The sequence below is a fragment of the Chenopodium album genome, chromosome 14 (assembly GCF_948465745.1).
Source record: "Chenopodium album chromosome 14, dcCheAlbu1.1, whole genome shotgun sequence".
NCBI classification, from domain to species: domain Eukaryota; kingdom Viridiplantae; phylum Streptophyta; class Magnoliopsida; order Caryophyllales; family Amaranthaceae; genus Chenopodium; species Chenopodium album.
The window spans coordinates 42,639,598-42,653,378 of NC_137847.1; the positions used below are offsets into that span (position 1 = coordinate 42,639,598).

At 34.4% G+C, this 13,781-nt stretch overlaps 1 protein-coding gene across 1 annotated transcript; it reads right to left on the reverse strand.

Annotated features, from left to right (window-relative positions):
* Window positions 1-392: 392 nt before the first annotated feature.
* LOC145580261 (MACPF domain-containing protein CAD1-like) lies at window positions 393-11,395 on the reverse strand. Its single transcript, XM_081637679.1, has 6 exons — window positions 10,854-11,395; window positions 8,106-8,341; window positions 3,504-3,699; window positions 3,035-3,218; window positions 1,911-2,065; window positions 393-1,339 (listed from the first exon to the last, which is right to left on the reverse strand). The coding sequence occupies exons 1-6, from the start codon at window positions 11,109-11,111 to the stop codon at window positions 701-703; spliced, it is 1,668 nt and encodes a 555-aa protein (XP_081493805.1). The 5' UTR covers window positions 11,112-11,395; the 3' UTR covers window positions 393-700.
* Between the last annotated feature and the right edge of the window lie 2,386 nt (window positions 11,396-13,781).

Sequence of the window (13,781 nt, forward strand, 5' to 3'; positions counted from 1 at the left end):
CTTTATTTTCTCATTTACAGCCTTATCCTGATGCTACTTAAGTAAGTACTCCAATTTACTGAGTTTAGAAATCTGGGATGGTTAATTGATGGATTGAAGAGAAACTTGAGGGCCAATGGCAGACACGATGTTCCTTGACCCCAGCCGAGAATACGTTATACGGAGTAGTTAGAATCATGTACATTTGTGCTCATATCTTACATACCTGCTCGATAAGCTAAATAAAGCTTACGCGTCACGTCCACACTATAGCTAAAATGGCTACCACATTCATATGTTTCATCAAGAGTGAAATCAACAACATTGCAGGCCTCATCAAAATTTTAGTTCTTTCCTTTTGTGAGCCTGAAATCAATGTAAATTCAATCAAGAACACGCCCCATTTAGCCAAATTGCTAAACGTTTCAACATTCAGTGGAAACCTATACATTATTTGCAGCACCAACAAGCACTTAACAACCAAGTCCTCCTTTTCCAAGGAATACCCTGAACCAAAAGAAAAGAGGCTCTAGAGTAGTAACATCACTACTTCTAATTTGTAAACCCTAAAAAAACAAAAGAAATACAAATAAAGCTTGACAATTGAGAACACATCACTTATTACATGAATATACAATCAATCAGATCCAGTTGACTAAGACTACAAAAAATGATGGAGCTTCAATTTGACTAAGAAATGAACAACCAACACCACAAGTGATCAATAATTCAAAAGGGAATATTTGGCCCTCAAAACAATTTTCCCTTTATCCACGCCAAGCTTGGCACCAGTTACTAACCAGTGACCAGGTGAATCTTGTGGCCCTTTTAACATCTCTGTCGAGTCTACTAGTTTTGCAAGCTTTGCTGCAGCACTGCCGCTGTCTAATCTCTTATCTTCTGGAGTTTGTTCATTAGATAAAGTACCATCTGCTTTATGCAAAGCAGTAAAATTTAAAGGGGTATGGTCCCATACAGATCGTCTTATGGTGCAACCCGGTACCTTTGAAAACAGGAGTTTGAGATACAGCACGCTTTTAGCACCAAAATCCCAAACTCCAAGTTGGGCTCCTGTAACAATATGTACACCAGAAAGATCGACAATGCAAGTCTCTTTATATTCTATAGGAGCAGTGCTGACATGAGAGAAGTGCTTCCATTTAATAGGTTCAAACCAACGGCTATCTTGTTCCTCAGGTCCTTGCCATTTTTGTGCACCAATAGCCATGTGGGAATCCCAGTGGGGTTGGAGGATTTTAGGGAGTGAAACTAGGTGCTGGAGATGGATAGCAAGCCGATTTTGCTTGGCACCTTCAAGGCTAAGCCTCAGACCAGTTACTGGTTTACGCCCAACTGTTACCTGTTGAATTTCATCATGGACTGTTTGTCAGAGAGAATTTTGAAATAAAAAGAGCAATCTTATTCTTATACTGCAAAAGTTTAAGTAAACTATTTGGAAATGTCCATAATAGAAGGATGTGAATGTCAGTGGTCACCATATCTGGTTCGCCAAAAGACAAAAGACCTTACGGTATGATCTCATACATAACATGTATGTTTTAAAATATTCATGCCATTATTACCTGGAAGACTGGATATTTTGGGAGTAATTTTCTATGCAGTTATTATAAATTATAATGCTAGACATTTGCAGGTATTGCAACTCTACGCTATTCATTTAACAGAATAAATATCAGACATAGTTATCATACTATGAATCATACGCTCATACATCAGATTTCTTTCTTTGAGTTATAGATCAGGTCTCTTCCTAATCATCAATAACAAAATTAGAAAAAAAAACACCAGAGCTAAAAATAAAATGTTGATAAGAAAACTCATTTTTTATACAAGACAGCCTGCTATCAAGAGATTCAAAGAACATATCGATATATCATTATATCATGAGAATCTCAGAATAGACAAGTCACCTGCTCAGGGCTGATATAAAGTTTGGGACCCATCCAGCTGAAATGAAGTGATTGACAAACAGGCTCTTTTCTTTGCAGATTGCTTTGTTCAGGTGCCCAGACTCGAGGTATTTGAAATTCTAAAAAGTACTGTAGATCTTCAAGAGGTGGCTTGTCTGACAAAATCAAAAATATAATTCAATAATGTAAGATGCAGAATAACTTTTCCTCTCCCACAGTAGCTCAGATACACATCTACTCTACAAAGAATAATGATACAACAAAGAATGCACATAGGGACGATAATTGCTATATGATTGACAACTTTTCTGAGATAAAAAAACTTGCATACGTCAAAGTGAACTTTATTTTACATTTTTATAATAGTGACGGTAAATATTGAGGGTTATCTCGTTATCTAAATTCTCTTCTACCGGAATGTGAAATTGGACGCTCTAGAGCTACAAGGTAACACAGGAAAACTAGTTTACATTATGCACCTAAGTACAGATTATTGGAATCTCAGATACAAAAAGTTAGAGTTAAAAGTTAATTATGTATGTTACGTATGTTACACCCTCCGCCCCAAAATTATATTTCATATTGACTAAAAAAAGCTAAATAAACAGGATAAGAAATTTTATGCTGGAAATATTGTTCTAGCAAAAGTAACCTTGTGTAGCAAATTAGATATCTAATGAATTATTGATGAATGATACACACAAATATCTAGGAACATCAGCTGTGGCATCTCAAATTAGAAAGGACCAATATTAGTACGGGACAGAGGCAGTGATTATTTCAGATGGGATCCTATTTTTCTCCAAACAGACATGATTGCAGATCATAGGAACATAAAAATAGCATTCTCTAATCTCTATACGAAATGCCCAGCTAATTCTTTGTTGTTACAGTATGGAAGTATGGATCCATGGTGATGGTAAAAACATATAAGTCTTTATTAGTATGCTGAGTTACTGATGACTGTTGCATATGACAACAATTTATTGTAATGAAGAATGCTTTAAGCAAAGTGTGGTAGTCCTATAAAACTTAAAGAATGAAAACTACATAATACTAGAAGGAATGAAATACTGAAAATAAATGGAAAATCAAGTAGATGTGACTTGTAAAGAGAACCTTACACTCCAAATAGAGCTCAATAGCATGGGCTAAATGTTTAAGACCAGGTACTCCTTCAAGAAGAGAGACTATAGGTTCAAAAGTCATGTCAATTACATCCGGTGATAAGTAGACAGTCTCTGCCCACTTGATGGAACTCTGTTCAAGATCGTCGCCTCCTCTTCTTCTAAAAATAACAGTAACATCCTGCAAGATTATATTGATTTATCACATTCTGATACTCTGCCCACTTTAGTTTAGTAAGTAACTTAGAGGCACAAGGAGGAAAATAAGAACTCCTTCCTCCTCTCTTCCATTGAAAATTAAGAAAGAGGGAGAGGGAGAGAGAGAGAGACACTCCTCACAAGAAACACACCCAGTATAAAAACTGCACCTACTATATCTTTTTTCCTTTTTTTTAACCAATCAAGAATAAAAAATTTTACAAAAATTATTTTTGTTTGAGCAAAGCAGGTAAGCAGCAATACTAGCCTTGTCCTTGTATTTCAGTGGGGAAGCATTAGGCTGGCCTCTCAAGTCTGTAAATCTCTGATCCCCAATGTCTTTCATATAATTCTCAATATCTGATGCTGACAAGAGTGATGATTGGTCTTGTCGGACATAAACTACATCCCGCCCACCAATGGTTGTAGATTTAACAACATGGGTACCAAAATTTTCAATAAAACTGAAAAAGAAATAAGAAAATTCAAATGAGCTATCAATCAGAATTCAGAAACACCAAGTTTTTAGCAAAAAAACAAGGGATATCAGCAGAATATAAACGTTTGCCATACCATTTCAATACCACACATTTTTAACATTAATTAAATCACACAGACAAGATTACAAGGGTGATTCTGTGTGTGTGTGTGTTTCTACCTTTCTATAAGAGAAACTGGTCCTGAAATAAGTTGCTAAAACAACAAAAACACTATATGACTAGAGTATTGCAGATGGTCATGCCTGTGGAACAAACAATAAATCTATCAGGCATTGTTATAGAAATTAGTTTCTTATGAGAAGATTGAGAAACTAATAAGTTGTCACTTATTCTTGATGATACTCCATGAAAACCATACAGACTTCGATACTTCTTGTTACTTTAATACCATTCACTATCCTTAAGAGTGAAGATTGAGAAACTAAGAAGTTGTCACTTATTCCTGATGATACTCCATGAAAACCAAGCAGACTGATGATATTTCTTGTTACTTTAATACCATTCACTATCCTTAAAAAGAGCAAAGATTGAGAACCTAATAAGTTGTCACTTATTCCTGATGATACTCCATGAAAACCATGCAGACTGATGATACTTCTTGTTATTTTAATACCATTCACCATCCTTAAAAAGAGCGTAAATGTTTGCATTGGATACCATATATAGAACATCATCTATGTTATATAAAGAACATGAACTGTTGAACAACATGAACATGTAATATCCTGCATAACTTTTACCGAAACATCCAATTTGACTTAGACCTGAGTCTTATTTGTTCTATTGGACCTTTCCTGATTTTAAATTTATATGTTCTTTTCCCTCAATTTATGGACTTTTGGTCCCCCTACTTTGCATCTTTCTTTTGATGTTCAAAAAAAGGAACACTACCGCTGTTTCAAATTATTTCAAATGATTTTACATAAAGTGTGAGCAGAAAATGTATAATCATTGCATATAAATTGAAACGGAGGTGGTAAAACCGTAAAACTGGTAATAGCCATCATTATTTTGTGATTTCAGCTGCATGCAGTGGCAGATCTTGACAATTTTTCTTAGGGGGGCCAAATTACCTTAATATTATTAATTATACTATATATATATATATATATATATATATATATATATATATATATATATATATATATTATTACCTTAATACTTCCTCTGTTTTTTTTAGTTGACACCTTTCTATTATCACGTTTGCCAACGCATGTTTTAAACGCTTAATACCTCTAATTATCAACATTGTAAAATTATAAAAATTGTATATTAATAAAATATACATCGAGATGATTCAAACAAAATCCTACATGACTATATTTTATCGTATCTATAGATCACAAAAGCGAGTCAAAGTGTAGTGTGTGAATAGTGTAAAAGTCAAACGGTGTCAATTAAAAATAAATGGAGGAAGTATTTTTAATTATTATACAAATACCATAAAAATAAAATAATCATTTATATAATCCTATTTCAATAAGTAATTAACCTTTGACATTACTTCCATAACTCCTCATTTCAAAAAGGTGGATGAAGGTACTCCGTATTATTTATTATGAATAATAAATGCAAGTCAAATTATAGCTAAGTTCATTAGCCAAGACTTAACAAAAAAAATTGAAGAGGAAATAATAATTCAAGGCATTTGGAATTTTTGATAAAAATAATCCATAGATAGAATCATAGAATAACAAAAAGAGAAAACTAAAAGGGTAATATTGTAATTTTGTGTAGTCTAATTTGCAGCTAGCTAGTAATGATTAGTGATTTCACGTGTGTGTTCATTTGCTTTGGAGTTTGGGATTTGTGCAAAAAAGACAAACCGAATACTCCTAGTAAGCCTGGACGCTTGGTCCAACTTCTTTTGGTAATTTTTGGGCTTTTTACTAGATGTAAAATATAAAAACTTTGGGCCAAATTTTAAGGGGGGGCCAAGCCCTTGCCCGCCCCTTTAAAGATCCGCCCCTGGCTGCATGGGAGACTAATCGACTTCCTAGGATAGGACGTTGAAAAAAATAACAGAATTATCCATTTCAGGTTTTTATAAAATACATACAAAAAATTTGTTACTATATTTTTATTTGCAAAAACCATAAGTAAAGTGCACTACAATCAGGATTAGGTGACAGTAACATTATGCATAGATCCAGGAAAGATCAAACTTTCTTGAGGAAAATAACTTAAATCTAGGGCATACACAAAATTCAAGCATCAAGCATGCCCAACAATAATTCTGAACTTTTTCTGATAGGTGCTATGGTCAATCAGCAACAAAATAGGATAATGCTATCATCTAAAAATCTCAAAGGAAGAAAAATAAACTCAATATACCTTGTGAATTTGTGATTGTTTTGAAAAGTTATTAGGCCTCTACTCTCTTCACCTGATTATTGTTGAGCTGATATTATTTTTACTGAGTTCATATTATTTTTGCTGAATTTTAATTATTTTTACAAATTAAACTTACTTTTATTGAATATTATTTTTAGTAAGGTGAAGACAAGGACTTACTAGAAAGGAGGGAAAAATGGCCATTCAATTAACCAATTTTTTGTGAAAGATAACAAGAATAGACACAACTTCTTAGTTGAATAAGGTAGGCAAAAGAGAAGTAACATACTAAAACAAATAGCTTCACCAGCACAATCATAATCACAATCAACAGTACAAATGAGCTTTAATTAATTAAAATCAAAGATTGTAAACCATGAATGTAACTCCTTTCCTTATAACTACAAAAATATTATGATGATTATTACATAATATCAACTTCTGGTAATTACTTTAAACACGTAACTTAATACTAGAATGGTGTGCATTGAAGACCATGAAAAACCAAGTGGGACAGCTACTACCTCTACTAGTCCACTCAGGCTTGACGACATGTTGACTTTTGACTATTTACAGGTCTCACTTTGACCATAATTTTTTTTATTGACATAATAAAACAAATGCTATTATATAAGATGGTTTCAGACTTATCTCAATTCTTTCTAAAAGATAGTTAAACAAATTAATGTTTAGCCGTGCATTGGTAAGCATGTTAGTCAATCTGTCAGATCCAACTTAAGGCTTTGTTCTCTTCACCTGAAATAAAGTGTTCAGATCAGACTTCTCTGGTGTGGTCTGAATATATCAGATGTAGTCTGATGTGATTGTGTTACGTAACTTTGACCTTAATTTGTACGTTTATGTATAAGAAAAAACATTATCAAGTGGAATCCTATTAGATTCGTCTCAACACGTATTTTCAGACATAAAATCTTCATAACTTTTACAAATACGAAATTAAAGATACATGGTAACAAGCAATCGGAATTAAAATTTGATCCGGTGAATATTCTGATGTACTCTAATTCTAACATGAAAAAGTAAAAAGAATAAGGTGAAGAGAATACAGCCAAAAACAAAGTGAGTAGCTTAGGAAGAGTTAATAAAAAGGTACACATACTCCACAATGAAAGTAAACATCAGGTACCACAGAAAAATGAGAGAAAGAAGAGCATGTACCACAGAAACTTAAGTAGAGAAAGATGAGAAAGAAGAGAATATACCGCAGAAAAATGAGAATGAATCAAAATAGGAATCTTGAAAGTACGAAATGAAATTGTAGAATATGATACCCCCAAGATTTGAGCACTTTTCACTAGGGATGACAATCTAGTCCGGACCATGGTTCGATCTGATCCGAAGAAAAAGATCCGAGCCAAATCCAAAAAATAATAATTCGAATCCGACTCTGTATTACTGAATTCGACTCCAAGTCGGAGGAGGGTCGGAATCGGATTCTTGCAACTTATCTGATCTAAATCCAACTTATATATGTACCTTTATATTTTTTATTATTCAGTGAATGGATTTACAGGTTTTTGACATTGATTATGTATTTGGTTGCTATTGATTATTAGGTCAGAATAAGTGTGAGAGTTGGAGTCAAAGTTGGTCGGGTTGGAGTCAGAGTTGGAGTCGGATGCTGGAATTTTTAGTCGGATCGGAGTCGAATGACAAAGTGAAAGGAGGAGGAGGGTTTAAAATCTAACAGCTTTAAAATCTAACAGCTTGTAGGGTCGGAGTTGGATTTTCCATAACCCGATCCGAATCCAACCCATTGTCATCCCTAATTATCACTTTAGACAGATTGAAACACTTCATTTTCTTGGTAGGGTCCTACCAATTATCAATTGTTTATTACCTATGTTAAATTAAAATAATCATACAAATACCCCACTAAAGCACTAACTCCCATCACATATATTTTTCTATTTAAAGAACATATAACCAAACAGCTTATCTCCAATAGTTAATGTGATAACACTGATATGTGTTCAAAGTAATATGGGACAGAAGGATTAACTAATTTTACTTGCCTTGCCAGAGCAGGTGGATCCCAGGTGTAAGGAACTGCAGCTTTAATTTCATCCTTCAAAGCTAATTGCGATTTCAATTGAAGTTTGTACAAGGGTATGAAATAGCCCAGCATTGCAAGGGATTTAGTAGCTGCTGCATCAGCTTGCCAATTACCACTAAAATTAAACATGGCATTAAAGCTTCCAAGGGGTATACTTCCAGTCAATCCTGACTTCTGATTGAAATGCTCTGACATCTGAATGAAAACATGAAAACAAGTTTTTATTACAAATTAATTAAACATTCAGCCATATATGAATATTCCATATTCCAATATATATGTCCAAATAAGACCAATGTCAAATAATAAAGTACAAATACTTAAAAAATTCAGCTCCACTTGGGCCGTGACAACTAATAAGAAACAGAAATGTCTCAAGAAAAAACTGATCAGCATAAGAATTTCAAAAGAGAGATATAAAAATTATCTTTTGTATGGACCTTTGAATTTTCAAGAAGACCAAATACCAATAATGGAGATCAATTACACTAGTAAAATATCTCCTTGAGTAACAATACTTCATTAATCGATCTAGCAATAGTCCTAGCTACAGCATTTTCACTGAACACGGACATAAGAGCGGGGTGCATGTACCAATGTTTTAAAACTCACATTGAAAAATCTATATTTACTTAAAACAATTCCAAAAAGATTGAGTTGCTGAAAAGGGTTAAAACAAGGATGGCTTATTGGCAATCCAATGTGGCACATTACACAACTCTCAGCTGAAGTTGAAGTTTAAGAGCCAGGTACATCTGATCATAGCACTCTTGTAATTTATGTAGTAAAGGCTGAAGATGTCACTTCTGAATCTTTGTTAGAAAATTAAAACATTGATTTAGTAGGATCTCCAACTTCTGCAAAAACTGAAAAGTATGAAAGTAGAGCTCTTCAGCTCAGTATAAACTAACTGGAGATTGAACTTGTTGGTGTTTAATATAATTGTAATATAAAAGCCAAATAGGATCTGTTGCACATTAGTTATCCGGATCATACCAGGGATGGATTAGAAAATTGCAAAAACCAAAGGAGTTGAAAACACCTTTTCCATAATGGAGTCACATTAAATAATAGCTGATTTTAAAGCTAAATAGTGTGCTGGTTAAATAAAACAATATACAGAGTTTTAAGATTTTAACTAATCCTACTTTGGTGGGAGGAGTTAGGATCTTTTCGGAGTGTTAAGGATAGTAAATTCGGTCCGTCACTGCTATTGAACCGGGGCTTGCAAGCTATAGGCCAATGCTTCCAAGCCAGAAGTACATGGACATCTATGCAGATTTTGCCATTATGGAATCAAAGAAGACAGTATGAACCATCAATTCTGATAAGTAGCCCGTGTGGTTGGTTTTGTTTCTAAATGAAGAAATCTTGTGAGATGATCAATCCAGACTTCTTTGCAGTTGTCTTGTCAGAACTCAAAACTGGGTTAATGCTTGAAGAAGTCAGTGTCGCATTTCTACCTACAATATGACGAATTCTTTTGCCAGGGTGATCCTTCTCAATAACATCAGAGCTCAGTTGCTTATGTGGCAAAATACTGATTCAGACTTCTCCAAGCAGCTATTGATCATAATGCTCTACTGGCACTAAAATCTATGAAGTTCTATGGAAGGAAGAACATAACTCTAAGACCACAACTGAAGTGGAATTGAAGAAAGCTTATGATATCTTTGAATGGGAGTATTCAAACCAAAGATTGCTGATTCTGGGCTCACGTTCAGTTTAAAGAAAGCAAATTATGCTCAGTGGTGACTCCACATTGTCTTTTCAAGCACCAATGGGAGGAGATAGGATGATCCCTTTTCACCCTATATGTTTGTGCTTGGCAAAGAGTACCTTAGTAGTGATGGGCACGGTTACTAAAGATCCTAAATTCAAAACCCAGTTAAGATGTGACAATCTTTGCAGACAGGATGACCCTTTCTTAACATTTCAGAGCTCGTAGGTCCAAGGCAAGGCATTAAGGCTGCATAATACCCAATAAGGCATTGACTGATGTGCATCAGTTACAAACTACAAAACACTGGTCAAGTTGAACAGCATTGGACAGAAATCACAGAACACAGAGAACTGTTTCAATTTCAATTGCTACAAACGTAATTGTTTACTTTGACAGAATCTGGAACACAATGGCCCTGTAGTGGCAGATAGATAATGATTTCCGCTTAAGAGATGTTTCAAGGGCTATGTAATGTCCAAAGCCATCCATCTGTCAAAGTACATCGAAAATTGATTTGTATCATAAAGACTAAAATGACATCTCTAGTCTATAATACTACACTTCCAACTTGCTCATTTCACAGTATGCTAGGGTTTTGAAGTGAACCTTCCTTAGTCAACCACCCATAAACCAAAACTCACAATATTATTACAGTCCATGAGCATATACAAATATCTATATTTACTTGTTTTGGGTAGAGAGAGCCACAAAGGACACTGACGTAGACGGGAATTGACACCAATTCTCTAACCATATTTTATCTCCTCGGTAATTGGTCCAATTACACACAGCAATGACAACATAAACACAAACAAGCCAAAAAAAAAAAAAACAAAGGCCAGAAACCTCAACATATATATACACACAGCAATACAGCATCAATCAAAATTCTAAGAAATACCCAGATAATAATTCCACCACAAAAAGCAAAACCAACTTAGAAAATAAACATATAATGAAAAAAAAAACAGTAAAAATTATCACCTCATGAAAGTTACAAACAGGAGTAGCTTCCCAAGCCTTTTTCCCAGGAGAATACTCAATATCAACAGAAACATTAGGAAGAACAACATCATCAGAGATCAAAATATCCCTTTTATGATCTTCATCAATATGAATTAATCGAGACCCAGGTGCCCCTTTACAGTACAACAATCGAATATCTGAAGTAACATCAAATCCTCTTCCAACTGCTTGGATTGCATTGCTTAATGTAGTGATTAATGCATCAGATTTTGCCATTTTTGAACAGGATTGAGTTCAGATAAGTTGAAGAAAGCAGCAAGAACAAGGCTTTTTAATAGATTAAAAAGAACCCAAATCAAAAAAATAATATTTGCAAGAAATCAAGGGTTTTCTAGGGATTAAAATTGAAAGAAGAGGTGGGGTAGGTTGGACTTTTTGAATGTACAAAGTAATGGAATGAAGAGTTGATGTTGTTGTGAGGTTTTGACTGTAATAATAATGGGTTGGCTGGCGGGGTTACTCAAACGCGTTTTTAGTGAATGTGAAGTGGAAGATTCGGGGTTGACTGGTCCTCTTTTCAAACATTCAATACTCTCTTATTAAGGAAGCAAGTTCTTCCTTCCTTTCTTTCTTTCTTTCTTTTTTTTTATTTTTATATTTTTAATTTTTTTTTAATTTTATGTGAACACACTTTCAACAATTCAGGAGGGGTTTTTTCTGGTTCTCTTGTTTCTCCTTGAAAGTAATGGTGAAAATTTTTTGAATTAAAACCGAAGCAAATCGAAGATCAATACAAATTAGTAATTCGATTTAGATTTTTTTTAATTTGAATTGTTACAGTTTGGAAAAAAAAAAATTTTAATATGGATTCGATTTTGGGTAGTAGAAAATCGATAATCGAAAATCGAATATAAAACCGAATTTTGGCGCATAGCCTAAACCCCTTCAAAAGTCTTTATGATTATACCCTTTCGTATATTTAAACCTAAAAAGAAAAATATGTCCTCTCCCATAACCTTTATCCTCTCTCACTATCTCCTCATCTTAAATTCTAAAACTGTCAAACACAATTCCTTTTCTCACTTCTCTCTCACTCCTTAATTTTGAGTCAAAATTCAAACCTATCACCAAACTTTCGCCCAATGTTTTTCTAATATAATAATATCCATTGCTAAGTTTTTTTAGTTCTTTTGAAGATTTTCTTCACTCTTCGGCCTTTTCTCTCCTTTTTGGTTGTGAATTTTCTTTGTAAGGACTTTTACTAGTGTTTTTACTGGTGGTAACCCCCAAAAACTTTTAATTATGTTTAAGAAAATTTCAATTTTGCTACCATTAAAACACACCTACTTCACTTTTGCTACACCACCATAAACGAAACCCTAAATCCCGTTTAGGGTGGTTTTGGGCTGTTGTTTAAGGGTTAGGGGTGGCGGTTTTGGGTGGGGGGAAGGGGAGGGGGGATCGATTCGGGGTGGGGGAAGGGGAAGGGGAGGGGCCGATTCCGGTGGGGGGATGGGGAGGGGGTTGTTTTCTGGTTTCGGGGTGGGGTTGGGGCAGCGAGAAGGGGATAAAGGAGGGGATGGGCTGCGTAGGTGGAGGAGGGGGAGTGGATTCTCCGGCGCCGGCCGCCGGCAAGGGGAGGGTGGCTGACGGGAGGGGGCTGGCAAATTTTTTGAATAAACTTAACGGAACCCTCACGGATTCCATTAAGTGGTAGCATTTTTTAACAAACTTGTTTTTGTATGGTAAAAATGAAATTAAAACGTTTCCCTGTAACAAAAGTGAAGTACATGTGTGTTTGCTGGTAGCAAAAGTGAAAATTTCCTTATTTTTAATAAATAAATCTTATTATCATCCTCGAAATGATAGTTATTTTAGTGTGTTTAATTAATTTGTTTGTTCGTCTGCCGATGATTGATAATTTGGGCTACATAATCTCCGTAAGTATCTATAGAACCAATGAGTATTTTCACTTAAACAACTATGCATTAGTGGATTTCATGCTGAACTAATTCATAAATTGTATTGTTTCAGATGGAATTTTTTTTATATTAAGGCAATTATTGATCGAATCTGTAATGTAATTAATTCTAAGATGTTATATTTTAGAAGAGGCCATTAAAAAGAAGAAGAAGAAGAAGAAGAAGAAGAAGAAGAAGAAGCCATTCTTCAAGTTCAACCTGCTCGCCTGGTTGGGTTTATTAAAGGCTCGAACTAAATTTTAGATCAAAAAGTTTATGAACAAGTGTAACTCATTATTGCCCGGTAACTTGCAAGTAAATAGAACAACAACAAAAAATAGTAAGGGGTTGTTTGGTTACACAAAGAAAATGGGGGAAATGGAAAATCATGAGATTTTGAAAATGGGTGAGATATTTGGTTGAAAATAAAAAGTGTAAACGAGTAAATTGCAAATTCATGGGAATTGTGACTTCCCTCAAACATGGGAAGTTAATTACCCAACTTGAGAGTTGATACATATACAACCATTGTATCTTGTCCTTACATGCAACACCATTAGAAATTTGACACATCAGCAGAAGAAGGAAAAAAATTAAGAGTCAAATATAAATTGAATTAAATAGAACTTGGGCTCATTATTCTAGCCAATAAAAACATGTCAACTTAAAGTTGTATGAAGGGACCACATACAAGAATTGTATTTGTAGCCTTTACCAATCCTTCCCTGGTAAGTCAAAATTTCCATAATTTGCTACTTTCTTAATGTCAATCAAACAACTTTATGAAATTTCCATGAATTTGATGTAGGAGATTAATTCCCATGAAATACAAATTCCTATAGGAAGTTTCCCATAGCAATCAAACGACAATGTCATGTGTATCTTTCAATTACTTTCACTCCCATTCAATTATGATGATTGATAAAGTTTATACTACTCAGTTTCCTCATTATTGTCGAAACGCAAAAGAGGTGAGCAGCGTCTG